A 23,922-nucleotide genomic window follows, 5' to 3' on the forward strand; every position below is an offset into this window, starting at 1 on the left:
TGACTATACAGATTCATTGTTATGAAACTTAAGCCAGAAATACACAACAAATATTAACTAATTTAGTGTCTATCAGTAATTTTCTGTTCTGTTAAGTTTGCATCTATGGTAGCTATGGTCTTTTCTGGTTCATTCTCAGCTGATGTGAGCTCCAGAGAAAGATGCCACTTGATGAATGAGGAGATGCATCACTTTCTGTAAGTCATCAATATTTATAAATTAATGAATATGAAATATACAGGTTGCAGAACACAACTTTTGAAAAAATCATTTTAGATTATAACCTTTTACCTTATACTATCATCCTTTTATATTGCTTATAATACATGTGTATATTGATGTATTGTAAATGTATAATTATTGAAAATTATTTTACGTATATGGTTTATCCAATTGTAATTTTACAATTTGAATTGGACTTCCCTTCATTCAGTTTGGAGAACAAGGCTAAATTAAGTGTTTCCTGGAGCTTTTATTTATTTAAGATTTATTTATTTATTTTATTTTACATTTACATGTATATGAGTGTTTTGCCTGGACATATGTCCGTGTGCGAACTGCATGCCTGGGTTTGAGAGGACAGTGGATTCCCCAGAACTAGAGTTACAGATGGTTCTGAGCCACCATGTTATTGCTGGGAATCTAACCCAGGTCCTTTTGCAAGAGTAAATCTTTCTCAGAATCACTGAGCCACTCTCCAGCTTCTATCCTGGAGTTAAAAAAAACCTGAAAACCATGGCACAGGTACTGGAAATGTATTTTGTAGGAAGAACCTACTGCAAATGTATTTTGTTGGGAGAATCAGATGTTTGGCTCTGGCAATTAAGATTAATCTATACCTATACTAGATAAAGATTTTTAAAAGCAAATAGAATGTAAATATAAAAATGTGCGAATGGTGTTATCGTATTCATGGGTATGTTACAGTGTGCACTCATACATTAACCTCTGATTTATTTCTATACACACATGCATGCATCCATCTATATGTGAAGAATATACACGTGAACTTGACAATATAATTGGGCACCGTTTCTCACAGGAATCTAGGTAAGTGTAGTTTTCTGCTTCTTTGTCGCAAAGCTAATTTCAAAGTACAGAATTAAATTAATTCAATTAAATATTGATACTGGTAACCAGGCCAAAACACTAACACAGGCACCAAAGGTAAGACTGTTGATTGAACATGTAAAAACTGTCTGGTCAAGTAAGAAACATAAGCATAAGAAACACATGTAGATATGGAAACACGAAGTCACACATAGGGAACTCATAAAAAGACAAAACTAGAAGTCATAATATATGCAAAAGTCCTGGAGATTGTATCAAGTTCATTTTATGTTAGGCATCTACTGTTTATGTAGGACATGGGGCCTACCCCTATGAGTGGTTTGTTTCCCCAGTGAGGCTTCCTTAGGGAAAAATAATGTTCCATTTGGAGATATCTTCTGGATTTGGGACAGAGCATGTATCCACTTCTCCTTTCTGTCTAGGAGCCCATCAGGTGCATGCTGACCCATTCTCTGAGTTTATATGTGTCTGTTGCTCTTTAGAAGACCTTGTCTGTTGCTGTCCTCTGTCTACTCTGGCTCTTACAATCTTTCTGCCACCACTTCCAAAGTATTCTATGAGCCCGAGGAGAAGAATTTGATGGAGACATCGGTATAGGGCTCAGTTTTGCATGCATTCTCGCTGTGTTTTTTCTGGCTGTGGGTCTCTGCATTTGTTCCCATCTGCTTCTGGAGGAAGCCTCTCTGATGATATCTGAGCAAGAAAGATTCATGAGTTCAGTAGAGTGTCATTTAGAGTCATTTTATTGCTACATTCTTTTATTAGTATTTTGTTTTCTTCTTGGTCCCTTGGCTGATTTAAAATCAGGACCTTGACCACACAAGCAGTGTCGAGGATGGGTTCCAGTGTCCTAGTGTATCTTGCAAGCAGGACATGGTGAACTCTAATCTGTAGGGATGAAGTCTTTAGATAGGCCTCAGCTTGGATTATTCATATTCAGTTAGTTTCGTAGGTACTGTCTTCAGGACAGCAAGTGTTGTCTATGATTTTCTACAGAGCAAACAATAATCTTCACAATGCTCTGGGGTACATTCAGGTTCCCATGGAGCCCCTTTGGCCAACAATTCAATTAGATATAACGATTCCCATTACTGGAAGCTTCATTTGGTGATGAGTGGTTTCATTTGGCGTTCTGTCCCCACTGTCATTTGCAATTTCATTCAGATCACTTTCCTACATGTATATACTCTAGGAAGCTTCCATTGTAGGAAGTTTTCCACATGGTCCCTTAAGTGTTGCTTAGTTTTATCTGTCCCTCCCTGCATTCCCTTTCTTGCTCCTCTTCTCCCTAACTTTCCCCTATTTGATCCTCCCATTTTAGACCCCATCATTCATCCATAACTATCTATTCTATTTTCCCTTCCTAGTGAGATCCCTGACCTCTATCCCATAACTCTATATCTAACCTTTGTGGTTATCACATCTTGTTTATTAATGACTTAATAGCTAAAATCAAAATATAAGCAAACATATGCCATGTTTGTCTTTCTGGGTCTGGGTTACACCACTGAGAATGACTTTTATTAGTTTCATCCCTTTGCCTGCAAATTTCACTACTTTTAATGTTGGAGTAATATTCTATTGTATTAATGTACCACATTTTCTTTATTTACTCTTCTGTTAATTGAAATCTGGTTGTTTCCAAATCCTGGATATTATGAATACACAAATGTGTCTATTGTAGGATGGAGTGTCCTCTACGTATATGCCTAATAGTGGTATAGAAGAATCTTTTTTTTAATTTAAATTAGAAGCAAGCTTTTTTTTACATGTCAATCCCAGTTCCCTCTCTCCCCTCCTCCTCTGCCCCCCACTAACCCCCTATCCCATCCTCTTTCTGCTTCTCAGGGATGGTGATGCCTCCCATAGAGGATCTTCAAAGTTTGTCATATCATTTGGAGCAGGGCCTAGGCTGTCCTCAGTGTGTCTAGGCTGAGAGAGTATCTCTCTATGTGGAATGGGCTCCCAACATCCTATTATACACTAGGGATAACTACTGATAACACTACTGCCCAGGCCTCCTAACTGACACCCACATTCAGGGGGTCTGGGTTGGTTCTATGCTGGTTTCCCAGCTATCAGTCTGGAGTCCATAAGCTCCCCCTTGTTCAGGTCAGCTGTTTCTGTGGTTTTCTTCAGCCTGGTCTTGAACCCCTTGCTCATCACTCCACCCTCTCTGCAACTGGATCCCATGAGTTCACCTTCATGTTTAGCTGTGGGTGTCTCCCTCTGCTTCCATCAGCTACTGGATAAAGGCTCTAGGACGGCATATAATGTAGTCATCAATCTCATAATAAGTGAAGGGCTTTTAAGGCAACCTCTCCACTATTGCTTAGATTGTTAGTTGGGGTCATCCTTGTAGATCTCTGGACATTTCCCTAGTGCCAGATTTCTCTTTATATCATTAATGATTCCCTCTATTATGGTATCTTTTGCTTTCCTCTATTCTTCCACTGACTGAATCTTCCTGCTCCCTCATGTCCTCTTTTCTCCTCCTCTCCCCTTCTCTTTCTCCTAACTCCCTCTCCCCTCCAACAAAGCTCCCAATTAGTTCAGGAGTTCTTGTCCCTTTCCCCTTTTCCAGGGCACCATGTTTGTCTCTCTTAGGGTTCTTCTTGTTTCCTAGCTTCTCTGTCAGTGTGGATTGTAGGCTCTATGTCTCAAATCCATATTATGAGTGAGCACATACCACATTTGTCTTTTTGTGACTGGGTTACCTCACTCAGGATGGTTTCTTCTAGATCCATCCATTAGACTTCAACTTTCAAGATTCCATTCTTTTTCTGCTGAGTAGTACTCATTGTATAAATTTAACAAATTTTCTCTATCCATTCTTCAGTTAAGGGGCATCTAAGTTGCTTCCAGGTTCTGACTATTACAAATAATGCTACTATGAACATAGTTGAACATACGTCCTTGTTGTATGAATGTGCATCTTTTCGGTATATGCCTAAGAGTGGAATTGCTGGATCTTGTGTTAGACTGATTCCCATCATCCTGAGGAATCTCCATACTGATTTTCAAAGTAATGTGCATTCTTCCTGCCAGCAACCTGGGACCTGTTGCTGCTTTAGCCCCCAAATAACATACAAGATGCTGTATTAATTATGAAGCTATTGGCCATTTGTTATAGTTTCTTATCAGCAAGCTCTGACTTAATTATTAACCCATAATTACTAACATATATTTTTATAAGCACTTATCTTTCTAAGGATGCTATCCTGATGCATCCTGTCCTTCCAGGAGATCACATGGCAACCTACTATTGATTACATTTCCCAGAATCCTCATTGACTCCTATTCCCCACTATCTTGCATCCCTATTGGCCAACAGTGCTTTATTTACACGTATAAGAAAAACATATACACATAAGGACTTCCCCCATCAGCTATACAAGTTGGCACTCCCACCACTCTCTACATCCTCTCCAATATAACCCGTCATTGATGTTTTTGATTTTAGCCATTCTGACAGTAGCAAGATGATATGTCAGAGTTGTTTTGATTTGCATTTCCCTGATGGCTAAGGATGTAACAAAGGTTTTTTTCCCCAATGGTGTTTAGAGGAGGTGACATTTTCTTATGTTTAACAAATCTGCTGTTAATTTCCAAGTGAGAGTCTGAAGCCACTGTAAGTAAGTATAGATGCCATCAGGAGTGTTTTTCAAGCAGGAAGGATTCTTTGGGGAATCAAAAATGTGTTTCTTACTTCTTATAATGGGATATTTTTTTACTTTTGTTTTGTCCACAAGGACTGGGATCAGCTAATCCACATAGACATAAATGACCTGGGGAGAATAGCTCACACAGGGAAACCCAAGGTTCAGATGTTCCTACTCCACTGTTTCCCTGAAAATAGGAAAGCGAACTTTCCATTGGATGGTATGACTTTCTAACAACCTCAGTGCCCGAACTGCCCTTTTCCAGGTGACATGATAATTATGGGTCTAGAGGGAGATGAGGTGATGACATTTCTTCCTTATAACTGTTTCTTAGGCCCTCATTGTACATGGATGTTAATCAGAGGCCCATCTGGGTGAGCGTTTCTTTTTTCTCTTCATTAATAGTAATAACTGAAAGCAAGTGGTAGAATGAAGCAAGCATTTCTGTAATGCAGTGATTAGAAAATTCTCTGTTTAGAATTTTACTTTTGCGCTATAATGTATCATAAGCAAGCACAGCAGATACTTGTAGACATAAAGTATCACTCTAATGATCTGTAAAGACCATAGATTTCACTTACTATGATTTCTGAATATAATATATGTGAGAGTAGAAGGGGAGTTATTAGAAAGAGGACAGCGCCTAGCAGAAGTTTGGATAGAGACAGGAAAGGCTAATAGGGTGGAGGCAACCAATGGGTATTACATATTGGATGAAAACCTCATGAAAGTCATCTCTTTTTACAATGAATGTGCATTCATGTCTATGTAAAAAGTGGCTGCAAGTGGAATATATGAGTGAGCATATCTGATTATGGATTCTCCTGAGTGTATTATACTCTTGTACTTCTAAAAGCATGGTTCCTCCTAACTAAAGGCAGCTGTGTTAATTTTCCATCCCTCTCACAAAACACCTGAAATGGCTTGTAGTGGGAAACACAAAGAACACATTGGTTTTCAGGAGTATGTTTAGAATATTAAGATACATTTAAATTATATTTTGTATTTTCTCAATTTACTACTGTTCTCAACGTATGCATTGATGTATAAATCTTAAACTTGGAATATACAACAAATGTTAACTAATTTAGGGTTTATCAGTAATTTTCTATTCTGTTAAGTTTGCATGTACTTAGAAATTCTTTTGTTGTTGTTTTTCTTTTTTGAGATAGAGTTTCTCTGTAGCTTTGGAATCTGCCATGGAATACACTCTGTGGACCAGATTGGCCTCGAACTCACAGAGATCTCCCTGCCTCTGCCTCTGCCTCTGCCTCTGCCTCTGCCTCTGCCTCTGCCTCTGCCTCTGCCTCTGCCTCTGCCTCTGCCTCTGCCTCTGCCTCTGCCTCTGCCTCTGCCTCTGCCTCTGCCTCTGCCTCTGCCTCTGCCTCTGCCTCTGCCTCTGCCTCTGCCTCTGCCTCTGCCTCTGCCTCTGCCTCTGCCTCTGCCTCTGCCTCTGCCTCTGCCTCTGCCTCTGCCTCTGCCTCTGCCTCTGCCTCTGCCTCTGCCTCTGCCTCTGCCTCTGCCTCTGCCTCTGCCTCTGCCTCTGCCTCTGCCTCTGCCTCTGCCTCTGCCTCTGCCTCTGCCTCTGCCTCTGCCTCTGCCTCTGCCTCTGCCTCTGCCTCTGCCTCTGCCTCTGCCTCTGCCTCTGCCTCTGCCTCTGCCTCTGCCTCTGCCTCTGCCTCTGCCTCTGCCTCTGCCTCTGCCTCTGCCTCTGCCTCTGCCTCTGCCTCTGCCTCTGCCTCTGCCTCTGCCTCTGCCTCTGCCTCTGCCTCTGCCTCTGCCTCTGCCTCTGCCTCTGCCTCTGCCTCTGCCTCTGCCTCTGCCTCTGCCTCTGCCTCTGCCTCTGCCTCTGCCTCTGCCTCTGCCTCTGCCTCTGCCTCTGCCTCTGCCTCTGCCTCTGCCTCTGCCTCTGCCTCTGCCTCTGCCTCTGCCTCTGCCTCTGCCTCTGCCTCTGCCTCTGCCTCTGCCTCTGCCTCTGCCTCTGCCTCTGCCTCTGCCTCTGCCTCTGCCTCTGCCTCTGCCTCTGCCTCTGCCTCTGCCTCTGCCTCTGCCTCTGCCTCTGCCTCTGCCTCTGCCTCTGCCTCTGCCTCTGCCTCTGCCTCTGCCTCTGCCTCTGCCTCTGCCTCTGCCTCTGCCTCTGCCTCTGCCTCTGCCTCTGCCTCTGCCTCTGCCTCTGCCTCTGCCTCTGCCTCTGCCTCTGCCTCTGCCTCTGCCTCTGCCTCTGCCTCTGCCTCTGCCTCTGCCTCTGCCTCTGCCTCTGCCTCTGCCTCTGCCTCTGCCTCTGCCTCTGCCTCTGCCTCTGCCTCTGCCTCTGCCTCTGCCTCTGCCTCTGCCTCTGCCTCTGCCTCTGCCTCTGCCTCTGCCTCTGCCTCTGCCTCTGCCTCTGCCTCTGCCTCTGCCTCTGCCTCTGCCTCTGCCTCTGCCTCTGCCTCTGCCTCTGCCGTGCTGGGATTAAAGGCATGCGCCACAATCACCTGGCCATAGTTAGGAGGAATTCTTAGGTGAGGTTCACTTCATGACCTAGTAAAACATGAAATGTTCTTAACATTTTATAAATAAGCTTATTTTTTCATAGATTTGCTTCTTCTATTACAATAATTTCTAACAAAGTAGATATTTTGGGGCATGTCAAATGTATTTAGAAATCCTATATCACGTATTCATTAAATTCTTGTAAAGTTATCTTTATGAAAATATAAACTGGATAATTTTCAGTAGGAGTGTGAATGTTTTAATTCAAATGAGTTAATTTTTAATATTTTGAGTTTTTAACTTGAACCTTGTTACATTGATTCCTACATAAATTTTGGTAAGCTTTTCATTGGCAGTGAGAATTTTTTTCATTTTTTGAAAAATGTAAAATTATTTAAAGTCGAAATCCCAAAGGTTTCCTCTAGTAGTTACAAAATACATTGTTCCTTAAGATAGGCATTCACAAAATATGCCAAGTAAATTTAAGTTTAGCTGCTGAACATTGTATGTCCATTTTTATATTGCTGGACTATCGCTTACTAATGTACTTAGGAGACTAAATGGAATGGGAAGGCAGGTGTGGTCACAAACACCTGTGATCCCAGCTATTTGGAGGCTAAGGCAGGAGAATTGCAAGTTTGATTGCAGCCAGTCTGAACTATAGATTGAGACCACCCCTCTCTGTCACTGTTTCTCACCTCAAAAATACAACAAAATCATAGTGGTAAACAGAGAATTATGAAATCGTTGTTTTTGAAAAATGGAATAAAATGATGCTAGTAAATGTTATTAAGTCTCCAGACACAGGGCATCACACCATGAAAACCAAATGATGGAAGCATGAGTTTATGTTTGCAAGCATTCTAGAGTTTTCAGTTTGTTTCGAGTAATTCACATTAAAAGTCTGCACTGATGATGAGGCAGGACCCCGTGGATTTGATACAGTCACCCAGGAAACAGAGATACACTGTCCATTTTCCTTAAAGTTCATCTATCTCATGAGCATACACGATGTAACTCTCAGGTTTTCACTCAGGTGCCATAAACATATTCATGTTAGCAGCTTCAGTACACAATGTGCTCTTGATATATTCTTAGACCCAGTAGTAGTCCAGTCATACTCTCTCTCTCTCTCTCTCTCTCTCTCTCTCTCTCTCTCTCTCTCTCTCTCTCTCTCTCTCTCTCTCTCTCTGTCTCTGTCTGTCTCTCTGTCTCTCTCTGTCTGTCTCTCGCTCTTGCTCTCTCTCCCGGTGAACATTTTCATATCTTTCCCAGACTTACACCACGTGACCTGTGATCAAGCTCAGGTCTGACTGCTTCCCCACAGTCTCTGCAGTCACTGCTGCTGCTGCTTCATCTCAGGGGAGATGGCTCATAAGTGTCAGACTGCAACATTCTATTCAGTGTCCGTGTGCTGCCAGTTAGGTGAGCTAAATTTAATTCAGTTTCTAAAGAGTAGTTTATACATTGAAGTTATTTAAGAATACAAGGTAAATGCTGTGAATTAATACCTTAAATAATCACTATTTATTCCTGTTGGCATTATGTATTTCATAAAGACTTCATGGAACTAATTTGAGTGGCTAATGTCTTCATTTTCTTGAGATTCCTGAAGACTTGCTAATGTTGCTGACAGTGGACAGTACATCGGGCAATAACACTATGTATCTTGTCACCTGAAAGTCCCATAATCACTTTAAGTTCTCTCTGAGCAGCCATACTGATTTAAGGTCATTACTCACTAAACAATCTAATATGTTTGTATGTTTATTATACTATTATCACCTCAAAGCAGAATGCAAAATCCACCATAAATTCATAAAACAAGACTGTTCTAAAATCAAATACTTTGTTAATAAAAGGGTAAAATTATTTTCTCAGAAATATGTAGAGTGATGCATGAAGAAGCTCCTGGTTTCTATTGCTGTGAGTCTCTTCAGACAGCTGCCTGCAGACTGCTTTGTATTTTGGTCTGGATCCATTTCATAGTGATGTCATCTCTACTATTGTGAATGCTTGTGGATAGACTTTGTGTTTACTGCTTACAACTAAGAACTACAATTTAAACTAATGTGAAAACCCAAGCACTTCATTTTTTCAAATGAAACAAATGACTTTTTCAGTTCGTGTATATATTAACAACTCAGTGTGTAGTCATGGAAGCTACGGTTTTTCTGGTCCAGTCTCACCTCCAGTGACTTCCAGAGAAAGAAGCCACATAATGAAACAGAAGACAAGTCATTTTCTGTAGGTGATAAATATTTACAAAGCCTGGGTATGAAGTAGAGAGGGTGAAGTCCATAGCTTTGGCATGAGAAAAAAATTTAGATTACTATCTTTAACTTATATTATCATCTTTTTATTTTATTTATAATACATTGCCATACTAATAATTTATAGATGTATAATTAATAAAATTATTATTCATATAGTTTGTCCATTTGCTATTTGAAAATTGAAATGTGCTATAGTTCTTTTAGTTTGGAGAAGAAGGTTGGAATTGTTATCCTTAATAAATAAAATCACATGTTTTCTTTCTTATTTATGTAAGATTTACACAGTTTATTTTCATATGTGTTTTTCCTGCATGTATGTCTGTGCAGTACTTGCATGCAATACCAGAGGAGGCAAGAGATTCCCTGTAACTAGAGTTACAGATGGTTCTGAGTTACCATGTCATTGCTGGGAATCTAACCAGGTCCTTTGCAAGAGTAAAACATGGTCTGAACCACTGAGCCATCTTCCAGCATATATTCTAGAGCTTTAAAAAAAAGAACATCACTGTGAAGCTGCTGTAAATGTATGTTGGTGAGAAAATCATATGTCTGACTCTGATAATTCGGGTGAATGTGTTCCTTTACTAGATCAAGTTTTTAAAGAGAAAACACAATGTATGCAAAGTGTGTGGTTTGTATTATTATATTCATGGGGATGTTACAGGGTGGTTTCATATACTAATTTCTGCATTATTTCTGTATATACATGCATGCATTTATATATGTGGAAAATACAATTAAAATTAAAAATACAGTTGGGCACTCTTTATCACAATAATCTTAGTGTAGTAGTTTTCTATTTCTCTATCACAGATCTGATTTAAAGAAATGAATTATACTAAAATAGTGATACTGGTCACCAGCATAAATAACATAAACACCAAAGCTAACACAATTGACAGAAACTATATTTTAAAAAAAAGAACCTGTTTGTCGATGATGTATAGTAACTCTGGGAACCTTGATTTCAACTGCATGGGAACGAATTTCTTTTAAAACAGAAATTCCAAAACAGGATCACTATATGGTCATCCTCAGCAAGTTCATGTTTGTCACAATTAGTTGAAAGTAGTGTTTGTCTTAATGTCACATGTTCTCTTTGGTGGAGGCTATTAGCACCAAATCTTCAGAGTGAATATGTACCCTGTAGTAAATACAGATGCCAGGAAAGCCAAATGGCACCATGGCCAGGATGGGGGTGGTAGTGGGCAGCTATAGAGTGGAGAATAGCAGGGTACAAGTGATCTCACCAGGTAAATGGGGAAGGGTGGGCGCCTTGGCAGGGAGGAGGGAAATAAAGAAAAAGGTGGGAGGGAGGTACAGGGAATTAGCAGAATACCATTTATCTGGTAGAGAAAATGGGGATTCTTAGGTAAAGAGGGGGATAAATACAGATGGTGGAGGTAGGTAAGTAAAGTAACAATACAGATGGATGAAAAGTCCCCCAAAGAATCATACTATTAAGTATTTACCAAACCCACTGCCCCCTGAGAAAAATAAAGAAAAACAGTGCTTATCTTGATAGCTGAGCATTAGTTCTTTAAACCAAAAGTGGAGTTCACACAAGTTTTAAATGGGATGGGAAGCAAACTGGGAGCCATCCAGGAGCATTTATAACAATAATGTTATATAATTAATAGGGGGCACTAATGGCCTCCAACTGTATCTGTGTCTTTAAGTCCAGATTCTTGAGTGTGAGTTCACTGAAAAAGGAAAATAAAAATAGATATATTGAGATAGACATATTGCTGATTAAAATAGTGGGATTATCGTGAATTATCAACTGTGATTCCATTAGAATTATGAATGAAAATCTGGATAGCTGCAAAGTGGAGCTTATTATAATTATGAAAAGAGTGACTGACCTCACTCTTTTAGATTTCTTTGTAATTTTACCCAGATAGACATAATTTTTATTCAGTTGTACAAATATGATTAATATTCTATGCTCATCACTACTGTTTTCAGGGTTAACTATAAAATGAGGCAATGCAAGTAAAATTAATAGGTTTGGATTTCTAAGGCATGAGGTCTAGGTGCAATCCAGGCATAAAAAGTGTTCATTCTGCATTGAATATGGCTGAGAATGCATTTATTATGTACACTATACTATATGCACAGGAGACAATATGGAAGGTATATAGAAATATAGGACATTTCCAATGTGGAATTTCAAAAAATTAAAAGATAGGTTAATCAAGAGTAGGTAGGTAAAACAGAATGTTGATATAGACAAACTGACCATTGCATCACAAGTTTGATGAATATTATTTTTTTCAGATATATGAAATGTTTCTGCTATGTTCTCAAGATGAATACACTTTCCACATATGTCCTCAATGAAGAATGTTCTTTATTTCCAAGTTGGACTTGGAGTCCTCAACAATATGTTTCTCCTTTTTTGCTACATTTTCATAATCCTAGTTCATAAATCTAAGCTCATGGACCTGATCTCCTGTCAACTGGCCTTCATCCACATAGTGCTGGTCCTCAGTGGAGGGGATATTTAGCTTACAGGTGTATTTGAGTCACTGAACTTTGAGAATGACTTCAAGTGTAAGATAAATTTTTATGTAAACAGAATGATGAGAGGCCTCTCCATCTGCCTCACCTGCCTCCTGAGTGTGTTCCAGGCTTTCACTATTAGTCCCAACACCTCTTTGATGGCAAAATTTAAACATAAACTAAAAAAAAAATACATGATCTATGCTTTCTTATTTGTTTGGACTCTCAATTTGTCATTCAGTACTAGGTGGATCTTCTATGTTGGGGCCTTTAACAATATGAGTGAGACCAACCAGATAAAGATCACTAAATATTGCTCACTCTTCCCCATGAACTACATCATCAGGGCAATTATTTTAACAGTGACAACCTCCAGAGATGTATTTCTTGTAGGAGTTATGGTGACCACAAGTGCATACATGGTGATCATCTTGTTCAGACATCAGAGGCAATGCAAGCATCTTCACAGCCTTAGCCACCTGAGGGCGTCCCCTGAGAAAAGGGCCATGCAGACCATCTTGCTGTTGATGGTTGTCTTTGTGGTCATGTACTGGGTGGACTTCATCATCTCTTCCTCTGTACTTCTGTTGTGGATGGCTGACCCAGCCGCCAATGCTGTTCAGAAGTTTGTGGTGAATGTCTATCCCACGATTATTCCTTTGGTACAAATCAGTTCTGATAACAGAATAACCAATATATTGAAAAAACACGCATTAAATATTTTTAAAAGATGAATTTTTTCTCTTTTTAAAAAAAAGTTGCTTTATTTTTATTTATATGAATGTTGTTACAGCACGTATGCATGTGTGAATTCCTGTTGCCCACAAGGGCCAGAAATGATTGTATCCTCTGGAAATTGAGTTACAGATGGTTGTAAGGTGCCGTTCTGTTACAGTTAAATAAATGTGTTTTTTTCCTAAACATATTCATCTTAAACTTCAATTACTCAAGTAGCAAAGCAAGATTCTAATGATATGAATTAAATTTGTGCTGCAACACATACACATTCTTTTATGTTTCTGCCACAAAGTACTACAGAGTCCTTTAAGTTCATAGTACACCATAAGTTGACATTTCCACGGTAATTTTCCTAGTGTTTGCTTTTTACTTTCAGTTATAAATGTTCCCTGAATGCTGAATTTGAGTATTTGACTTTCTGCTAGGTCTCTGGTATAGGGAGCAGAATTGGCTCAAGACACTGAAAGATGAAATTCTTAGCACAAAGGAGATTTAGTTGACCCAGAAAGACAAAGGGAAGAGAATAAGAGACCAAGTCAGGAGATAGACTGTGAGAGAGAAGGAGAAAGAACAAGGGGCAGGTGGAACGGGATTTGAACTGGGGGATACAGAGGACTGCCTCTGGGTATACAAGAGACAGATGTGGCCCATTGGCAAATGGCAATTTATAAAGGAAAGGGGGAGCTGGAGAGATGGCTCTATGATTAAGAGCACTGGTTGTTCTTCCAGAGGACCAGGTTTCAATTTCCAGCACTGATGTGACAGCTCATAACTGCAACTCCAATTCCAAGACACCTGACATTTTCATACAGGTAAAACACCAATGCACATCTAAAAAATGGTAAGAGGGAAAATTCCATGTTAGGAAGAGGTGTTTAATTTTAATTGGCCAGGTTAATTAAGTGAGGCACAGGGTAGGGGGTTCATTGTTGGATTTCAATACTTTTATATCTGGACCTAGGTAGTCAGTCTCAGGAGGAGGAAGTGGTCAAATAAGGGAATGGATCTTGGGGGTCAGCTTCAAGATTGTAAAGAATGGATTTTTAGCAAGGCATGGGAAAGGAGGAGAAGAGCAAGGCCTGCCAGGGCCACATTTGCCATGCTTGGGCTGTCTAGAGTCCCTTCATTCCCACCTTTTGGCTTTATTTGGTACCTGGGTGCTGGGTTAGTGGGCATCATTTACTCTGGTTGCTTTCTGCTGACAATGGAGCATTGTTGTTTGGGGACCTGAGGTAGTTGGTCAAGGTTGGGGAGAGCAGGCTGTGTCGGTCAGATTCTGTGAGACCACCTGAGACTAGGGAAGTTGAGTCTGTGAGGTATATCATGATGTAGGTTCTGAGGAAATATTTGGGGCTGGAACTAGAGTTGCTGCAGCACTCAGTAGTTGATTTGTATTCTGTTGGGGCAGATAGAATAGGGACAGAGGTAAACTTAAGGAGTTTGGGAAAATGTTTATCTTAGGGGTATGTTTGAAACCTTTAATCTCGTGATTTTAAGAGTTGGGAAGAGGAGTCTGAGGACCAGGGAAAGAAGCATAGATCCTACCATTAGGAATAGGCAAAAGGTAGGAAAACTCAGGTGATTGGTTGGCAGGAGTACATATCAGGAATCTGAGAGTTCTTGATAGCAGACAGGAAAATTTAGGTTGACTGTACAAGGTTAACTGGGGAAACAGCTGTTATTTGAAAGCAGGGGCTGGTTGTGCTGGGGAGAATACAATTTGAAAGGTGTTTGCTATATCAGAAAAGTCTTTCCTGGGGTGTCTAGGTGGGTTTTGAAATTGAGATGTTTTAAGAACATGGATGATTGTGGAGGCTCTTGGAAAATCATGAGAGGAACAGTCTGTAACACGTTTTGAGGGTTGGTGTGGAAAGGTTGAAAGAACTTGGTTTTGGTTTCCAAAAAGGGACGTGGATGATTAAGAAGACAAGTGGGGGTAGCGCATTGGTAATTGGGGTTTTGGTAGTGAGAAGGACTGAGGCTAGTGGAGGGCTTTAAAGGGAAAGGGAAGGCTGCCATAGGCATTGAAGGTATCAGTGGAAGTTTAGGAGAGAGAGAGATTCTTGGATGATCTTGACTCAAATGAGGGTTCAGTCAGAAAGAGAGGGACAGAGAGGAGGGGGAGGGAGGGAGGGAGGGAGGGAGAGAGGGAAGAAGGAGAGATAGCTTGGGTTTAGTTATGTCTTGTAATTGGGAATGTAGGATTTGTTCAGAGTCTGGGGACATCTAGACAGTTAACGACTTTAGGGGAGTCAGTTGGCATTGAGGATTTGGCAATCTTGTGGGCACAGGAAATGTCAGAGTGTGAGAAGAGAGATAAGGTATGTGAGGAATGGGTGTTCTTGACAGCACAGAAACTGAAGGGTGAGGATGAATATGCAAAGAGGGGATTAGGAGATTACCCTGTGTTAAGGAGTGTTAGGTATGTTGTATTAATGGCAGGGTCGGTCTGATACAGCTATTTGACAGGAAGGAGCTGTCATCTGCATAGAAAGGGTAGTCATAAATGGCTAGCAGACCCTCTTGTGTGTGAGAGGGAGGCTATAGTAGGTTTCTGAGAATGCTTCCGCAAGAGTATAAAGGAACCAGGGAACATTGCGAGAAGGAGGTAAGTATGGAGGTCTCGAGGGGAGGACAGGTAAGAAATGTGAGTGATAAGTTTTTGATAAGAGAAGTTTGAGAGATAAAATCTGAGACAGTGGAAGAGATTGGAGCCCTTTGTAAGTTGGGAGTTGAGGTAGATACTGGTGGGAATAGATTATGAGAGGGAATCAGTAGATTATGGGATGGGATCCCAGAGTCTGTTAGATTTCTAGATGAGCAGAGGGATTATGGCAAGAGTGCATAGACAAGGAGGTGAGCCATGGGATGGTCTTATATGTACTTTTGGGGAGGTAAGAAATGAGGGTAGAGTTTGGTCCTACAAAGTATTGATGTGTGTTGGAAGTGTCAGGATAAAAAGGTTTATGTAGGGCCGGGCGGTGGTGGCGCACGCCTTTAATCCCAGCACTCGGGAGGCAGAGGCAGGTGGATCTCTGTGAGTTCGAGGCCGGGCTGGACCGATAGCCTCCTAAACAATACAGAGAAACCCTGTCTCGTAAAAACCAAAAAAAAAAAAAAAAAAAAAGGTTTATGTAGATCTGAGAGACAGGGCTAGAGTAGAAAGGGGAACATTTTTAAGCTTGAGGAATTATTTGAGGATGGGAGCAAGGCACAGGTCCATAATGGTTTGGAATAAGGAATGTATCAGAAGTGAATTTTCCGGGATCTATCATGGGAGGAGGTTGACCATGAGGAGCAGAGATGGGCAAGGTGGTATAAAGTTAGGAGTCTATGGGTTGGGATGAGAAAGACTCTAAGATAGGTGACTTGGGGAGAGGAGAGTTGAGCTTTGAAGGTGAGATCTGGTAACCTCAGGAGCTAAAGAAATTGAGGTGTGGGGCGTTGTCAGATTGGCTCTCAGAGAGGGAAGCACTGCAAAGGAGGAGTTTGTCTTTATAATAAAGCAGGGAGAAGGCAGGCAAGGCCATAGGAGTTCCAGACCAAAAAGGTGGGACTATCTCTGAATCCCTTGGAGGAGAACAATTCAGGTTGGTTTTTTTGGATTACTGAGTGTCAGGATCCATCTACATGAAGTCAAAAAGGGAGTAGACATCGAGGAGTATTGAGGAGAAAGGGTCTTTAAGATTTTGGACTGAATACTGGGTGGGTGAGGTTAAAGCATTAAGTCACGGGTTTTGGGAGGAGGAAGCCCTCAGTGAGGAGTATGTGGTGGAGAGATGGGAGGGAAACAGAAGTAGAGATGTTGGTGTCCTATGAAGAGAGGTAGCAGAACTGGAGACATACCCATGGTGAGGAAAAGCCTGTGCTGCCTCCTGAGGCCATGGTGACATCAAGGCCCATGCTGCCACTGAGGGTCATGTCTTGGTCCATGGCACTACTGCAGTCAGCGTCTGTGTTGATGTCCATGACCTGTATTGCTGCCAGAGGTTATGCAGATATCTGTAGTCTATACTGTAACCTAAAGCTATGCTGATGTCCAAGGGCCACACTGAGCCAGTTCTGTCCCTCAACAGCCACCTCAGGGTGGTTCCAGCAGTGACATTGGTATGGGAGAGCTATACCTGCCCATTGCCTTAGAGGAATAGTAGAGCTGCTCATAGAGGCTTAAGCATGAGAGAGTAAAAGAACTGGCCCCACCCCTCAACTGGCCAAGGGAATAGTGGGCTCTGATGGAGTAGGTGTGGGACATATGGCAGACTGACCAACTCAGCTACCATGCAGGACCATATCCAGGGCTTGGAGTTGGCGCACCCCAACATCTTTACCATCTATGACCTGCTGGAATGTGAAATTTCCTGTCCTGTGGCTGCATAGCCACAGTATCGCCACAACTCAAGGCAACAGCAAGACATCTGAGACTCTATGAGGGTCCAGTATTGTTGATGTAGTAGAAGCCATAGGCCTTGTACTAGACTAATGACTGTTTGCAATGAACCTTTGCAAGTAGAGCTGTTTAGGCAAATGGGTACACTATGTGACACACCATGACTTTCAGTGCCACTATGATGAATGAATATGTGATGCAGAGGAGGGAAAGACGGAGGAGTGGAATGGTGCATGCATAGAAGACTATGGTTGATAGAGGAAAATGTCATTGTTGAGAGGGATCAGCAAGATGGTTTTTTTTTTGTTCTTTGTTTATCATTTAATTTTAATTTTTATCTTTTATTTTCTTCTGGGGAGAGGTTGCAAAAAATGAATGGCAGAGGTGGAAGGACTGGGAAGTGAGTGGAATTGGGGTTCATGATGTGACATTCCCAAAGATTCAATAAAAATTATGCTAAAAAATTTACCTTGGATGAGAGATACCATAATAGAGGGAGTCATTCTAGGTTTGAGGGGAGATCTGGCACTAGTGAGATTTCTAGAGATCTACAAGGATGACACCAACTGGCAAACCAACCAATAGTGGAGAGACTACTTAAATGCCCCTACCTGATAATGATTTTGACGACTATCTTACAAGCCATCCTAGAACCTCCTTCTAGTGACAGACAGAAGCAGAGGCAAACACCCACCGATAAACACTGAACTGAACTCCTGGAACCCAGTGACAGAGAGGGAGGAATGATGAGCAAAGGGGTCAAGACTGGGCTGGTGAAACTCAGAGAAACAGTTGACCTGAACTAGGAGGAGATCTTGGACCCCAGACTGATGGCTGAGAGGCCAGCATCGGACTGATCCAGACCCCCTGAATGTGGGTGTCAGTGAGGAGACCTAGGCAATCTATGGGGCTTTGTGTAGTAGATCAGTATTTATCCCTGGAACACAAATGGTCTTTGGATGCCCATCCCACAATGAGGGATGCTCTCTTAATCTGGACACTTGCGGGAGTGTTGGGGAAGTCCTGTGTATATATCAATAAAGCACTGCTGGCCAATAGGAATCTAGATAGGTGGGACTAGGAGTCCAGGAGGACTCTGGGAAGAAGAACACAGAGAGTCAAGATGTAATGCCATGGGGTAGGAAGCCCGGAACTATTCTCTGGTAAGAGACATACTTAGATTAACAATTATGGGGTAATTATTTAAGTTAGAGCTATCCAGTAAGAAACAAGCAAGGCCAACAGCTTCATAATTAATATAGCCTCCTGTGTGTTTATTTGGGACTGATGCGGCTCTAGAACCAGGCTGGCAGGAAGGCTTCTCTCAAGGAAAAGGCTTCCCTTTACACAGGAGAACCTGGGCCCTCCCCCGGAACGTAATGACAGATTCTAGAGATCTCCCCATAAAGGGTCTTACCCTCTCTGGGGAATGGAGTATGGATTGCATGGGGGGGGCTGGAGGGGCTGGTGAGGGGGGGCGGACATCGAGGGGAGGGAGAGGGAGCTGAGACTGACATGTGAAGCAAGCTTGTTTCTAATTTAAATACATAATAAAAGTGTCTACAAAAATGGAAAAAAATGTTAGATTCAGGGAGCTCCTTTTTTTCAGAATAGGGGGTATATAGAAATGATAAAAGTATAAATTATTGAATCTATTTTTAAACCAAAACAGCAACTACTAGTCTTACATATTTTACATTGGATGTGTTTCTGCAAACTGATACAAATTTAAGGTCACTTTTGTTAGAATATACTGTACATGTATTTCTAAATTTATTCAAGGTATTTTATCTATGCAACTCATTGAACAAAGGAATGTAAATTTCTAGTCTTTGAAAGATATTATTACAAACTATTTAAAAAATAAAGAAATGCAAGTTAGTAGTCACCTATTACAGTCAAATTGTAGTAATTATAGGTATGTTTCAAGGTCAAACAGATATATTTTGGGTAGACAATTGGTCTTCAAACCCTTCACAGGTCTACAGAATATGACATTTAAGGCCCTGCCGGAGCTGCTCGGAGCAGCTTCGGCAGGTCCCATTTATTCATTGTCCAATGGTGATTGGATTGAATCTGTAGATTGCTGTTGGCAAGATTGCATTTTACTACCTATCCAAGAGCATGGGAGATCTCTCCATTTTCTGGTGTCTTCTTTAATTTCTTTCTTTAAAGACCCAAAGTTCTTGCGATACAGGTCTTTCACTTGTTTGGTTAGGGTTACCCCCAGATATTTTATGCTGTTTGTGGCAATTGTAAAGGGTGATGTTTCTCTGATTTCTTTCTCAGCCCTTTTATCTTCTGTGTATAGTAAGGCTACTGATTTTCTTGAGCTGATCTTGTATCCTGCCACTTTGTTGAAGGTGTTTATCAGCTGTAGGAGTTCCCATGTAGGGTTTTTTGGGTCACTTATGTAAACTATCATATCATCTGCAAATAGTGAAAGTTTGACCTCTTCCTTTCCAATTTGTATCCCTTGATCTCCTTTTGTTGTCTTATTGCTCTGGCTAGAACTTCAAGTACAGTATTGAAAGATATGGAAAGAGTGAACAGCCTTATCTTGTTCCTGATTTTAGAGGAATTGCTTTGAGTTTCTCTCCATTTAGTTTGATGTTGGCTGTTGTTTTGCTGTATACAGTTTTATTATGTTTAGGTGTGTTCCTGTTATCCCTGATCTCTCCAAGACCTTTAGCATGAAAGGGTGTTGGATTTTGTCAAAGGCTTTTTCAGCATCTAGTGAGGTGATCATGTGATTTTTGTTCCTCAACTTGTTTATATGGTGGATTATATTGATGGATTTTGTATGTTGAACCATCCCTGCATGCCTGGGATGAAACATACTTGATCATGGTGGATGAGTTTTCTGATGTGTTCTTGAATCTGATTTGCCAGTATTTTATTGAGCATTTTTGTATCAATGTTCATGAGGGATATTGGTCTGAAGTTCTCTTTCTTAGTTGCGTCTTTGTGTGACTTGGGTATCAAGGTTATTGAAGCCTCGTAAAAAGAGTTTGGCAAAGACCCTTCTGTATCTATTGCATGGAATACCTTGAGGAGAATTGGTATAAGCTGGTCTCTGAATTATTGGTAGAATTCTGCACTGAGGCTATCTGGACCTGGGCTTTTTTTTGGTTAGTAGACTTTTCATGACTGTTTCTCTTTCTTTAGGGGCTATAGGTCTATTTAAATTGCTTATCTCTTCTTGATTTAATTTTGGCATGTGACATCTATCCAGAAAGTTTTCCATTTCCTTTAAATTTTCAAATTTTGTGAAGTACAGATTTTCAGAGTATGACCTAATGATTCTCTGTATTTCCTCAGTGTCCATTGTTATGCCCCCCTTTTCATTTTCGATTTTGTTAATTTGCATGTTCACATTCTGCCATTTGTTGAGTTTGGATAAATGTTTGTCTATCTTGTTGATTTTCTCAAAGAACCAACTCTTCATTACATTGATTCTTTGTATCGTTTTCCTAGTTTCTACTTTATTGATTTCAGCCCTCAATTTGATTATTTCCTGTCTCTACTCCTCCGGGGTGAGTTGCTTCTTTTTGTTCTAGAGCTTTCATTTGTGCTATTAATTCTCTAGTGTGACTATTCTCCAGTTTCTTCATGTGGGCACTTAGTGCTATGAACTTTCCTCTTAGCACTTCTTTCATGATATCCCATAAGTTTGGATATGTTGTGTCTTCATTTTCATTGAATTCTAGGAAGTCTTTAATTTCTTTTTTATTTCTTCTTTGACCCAGGAGTGGTGAAATTGCACTATAAGTGCGTGAGTTTTATGTGTGATTTGAGTTTTCGTAATGTCAGTGAGGAGGCCTAGGTAATCTATGGGGCCTTGGGTAGTAGTTGTCCCTAGCGTACACATAGACTTTGAGTGCCCAAGCCACAACATGGGATGCTCTATTAGCCGGGACTCTTGGGGGAGGGCCTAGGCCCTGCCTTGGATGAAATGACAGTCACTGGAGATCCACCATGGAGGGCCTCACCCTCCCTGGGGATTGGAGTGTAGATTTGGTGAGGGACTGGGGGACCAGGTGGGGAGGGCGTGGAAGGAGGTGAGGGAGAGGGAGTGGGATTGACATGTAAAACAAGCTTGTTTCTAACTTGAATTAAAAAAAAAAAAAGGAAATAGCATCCTTGCAGTTATTTAGTTATATTTAGTGAGATCAGGTAGATGGATGTAAAAAACTTGCCATTGTGTATACTGGGCCTTTATGTTAATGATTTGTTTGCCATTATGTTGAAAAAGAAGTTTCGGTAATAACTGACATAGAAACCATGAAGTACTATAAATACAATGAATAAGGCAACTGTTTTCAGCTGTTTTCTATGGCATCAATAAAATACATTCTTTCAAAGGTTAGACTTTAAAAATATGAAATGACATGGAAATTTTATTTTCTAATCACTTTTTGATGTTCTACATATTCCTGTATTTGTATGTATGTGTCTTATCTTAATTAGGAACATTTTTCTTCTATAATTTTATTGCAGGTCTGATCCTTGCCATTGGCTTGAGATTCTTCATCCTCAGCTGTGCTTATAAATTTGAAAGTTTGTTGTTTTCATGGTGCCTTACATATACAAGAATTTCTAGGAATGCACTCTATCAATGATTTACATCTTCAGCCCTACATCCCACTTTTTACTCATAACTCAGTCATATCACCTCATGACTATGTCTTCATGACTGTATCCTCTGTAAGAAAGATTACTTTTCCTAAGTGTGTTTGGAGGAACAAACTTTTTTTAAAAATTCTAACAAAACTGCTGTTAATTTTTAGGTGAGATCCTGAAGCTACTGTCAAATAAGTGTGGAGGTTATCAGGGATGTTTTTGGAAGCAGGAAGGATACCTTGGGGAATGAAATTGTTTTTCTACTTCTTTGAAATGGAATATTATTATCATTGCTTTTCTTTTATTCACAAGGACTGGGATCAGCTAATCCACACAAAAAGATGTGGCCTGGGGAGAATTGCTCACACACAGGAAACCCAGAGCTCAGCTGTTCCTTCTTTACTGTTGTCCTGGAGTAAGGAAAGTTCACTCTTCCATTTGATAGTACAACTTTCCAACAAGCTCAAGGTCAGAACTGTCCTCTACAGGTGACATGATAATTATGGGTATACAGGGAGATGAGATGATGACATTTCTTCCTTATAACTGCTTCTTAGGGCCTTGTTCAACATGAATGTTGATCAAAGGCCTGGGCAGGTGAGTGTTTGCTTTCTACTCATTAATATCGAGAGCTGTAAGTGTAGATGAAGGAGGATTTTCTGTACTTAAATGACTAGAGAATTCTCTGCTTAGAATTTTTCCTTTTGAACCTTACTGTATCATATCCAAGTATAACAGATGCTTGTAGACATGAAGATATCAGTGTAAGCATTTTATAAAGAACATAGATTTAATTGTTATGATCTCTGAATATAATGAATGTGACCCTAGAAAGGGGCTAGTGAGAAGAGCGCAGAAGTATAGACAGAGACAGAAAGGGCTGATGGGATGAAGATAATCAATGGGTGTTATATACTGAATGAAAATGCCATGAAACACATCATGCTTTACAATGAATGTACACTAATACATACATAAAAGTGGCCACAAATGGAATATTTTAATGAGCATATCTGATTATGGAGTTTCCTGAGTGTCTATTACTATAATTCTAAGAATATAACTCCACCTAGGTAATGCCAACTGTATTAGTTTTCCATTCCTGTCACAAAACACCAAAAATGACTAAGAGGGTGAAAAACAAAGAACATTTATTGGTTTGCAGGAGTATATTTATAATATTAAGATGTATTTAAATTGTATTTTCTATTTTCTCAGTTTACTGCTTTTCTCAAGTTAGCTGAGTGTATGCATTGATTTGTGTGAGAAAAGCTACAAATATACCATGAATATTAACTAATTTAGTGTTTATCAGTAATTTTCTATTCTGTTTAGTTTGCATACATGTAGGATTTTTTCAGGAAAGTTTCAACTCATGGTTAGTTCCACATAAGATGTTCTTAATATTATACAGTGAGTTTTAAAATTTTTTAACATAGATTTGCTTATTCTATGGCAATGATTTCTAACAAAAATCTATGTTTTCTTTTTACTTCAGAAGTATCCAAATACCTAATCTCACTTATTTATGAAACCTTTGTAAATGTATCCTTACCAAAGTGTAAACTGTGAAATATTAATAACAGTTTCAATGTTTAAATTAAAATAAATTCAGACTAAATATTTCTAGTTTTCTAAATTGAATCTTGTAACATTTATATTAACATTGAGTAAGCTTTCCATGAGCTATGAGAAATAGTATAAGATTATTTAAAGTCAAAATTCCCATCATTTCCTCTAATAGTTACAAAATACAATAGCTCATTAAGATATGCATTTACAAAGCATGCCAAGTAAATTTAAATTTAACTGCTGGATGTTCATGTTTATTTTTCTGCAATATCACTTACTAATGTATACAGGAAATTAAATGGAAAGAGAAGGCAGGTGTGGTGGTACACGCCTGTGATCCCAGCACTCTGGAGACTAAGGCAGGAGCATTGTGATTTTGACTGAGGCCAGTCTGAACTATAAGGTTGAGACCCTCTCTCTCTGTCTCTCTGTCTCTCTGTCTCTGTCTCTCTCTGTCTCTCTCTGTCTCTGTCACTCTGTCTCTCTCTCTCTCTCTCTGTGTCTCTCTCTCACACACACACACACACCAGCAAAATTATAAGTGGCAAACAGAAAATGTAGAATTATGAAATCATTGTTTTTTAAAAAGTGGAATCAGTCAGGCAGTGGTCACACA

General features: G+C 40.2%; 2 protein-coding genes and 1 pseudogene across 4 annotated transcripts in view; all 3 read left to right on the plus strand.

The window, feature by feature from the left end:
- Window positions 1-23,922, plus strand: part of Vopp1 (VOPP1 WW domain binding protein) — a 148,824-nt gene that overhangs the window by 41,651 nt on the left and 83,251 nt on the right. Inside the window, exons 1-3 of one of the 3 annotated variants that reach the window (XM_040739400.1) lie at window positions 140-197; window positions 996-1,050; window positions 5,068-5,107. The exons of 1 other annotated variant lie outside the window; for it this stretch is intronic. In XM_040739400.1, coding sequence (XP_040595334.1) covers window positions 5,081-5,107 — 27 coding nt within the window. In that variant the 5' untranslated portion in view covers window positions 140-197; window positions 996-1,050; window positions 5,068-5,080. Of the gene's footprint in view, window positions 1-139; window positions 198-360; window positions 1,051-5,067; window positions 5,108-23,922 lie in introns of those variants that run through there. One more of the 3 variants, XM_040739397.1, reaches the window with a different exon arrangement.
- On the plus strand, window positions 143-12,907 carry LOC101824446 (annotated as a pseudogene).
- LOC101824703 (putative vomeronasal receptor-like protein 4) overlaps window positions 168-23,922 on the plus strand; it is a 28,511-nt gene continuing 4,756 nt past the window's right edge. Inside the window, exons 1-2 of the mRNA XM_040739395.1 lie at window positions 168-197; window positions 996-1,050. The gene's annotated coding sequence lies outside the window, so the exon portion shown is untranslated. The remainder of the gene's footprint in view (window positions 198-995; window positions 1,051-23,922) is intronic.

This window comes from Mesocricetus auratus, unplaced genomic scaffold (genome assembly GCF_017639785.1).
Source record: "Mesocricetus auratus isolate SY011 unplaced genomic scaffold, BCM_Maur_2.0 Super-Scaffold_100676, whole genome shotgun sequence".
In the NCBI taxonomy this organism is placed as follows: Eukaryota; Metazoa; Chordata; class Mammalia; order Rodentia; family Cricetidae; genus Mesocricetus; species Mesocricetus auratus.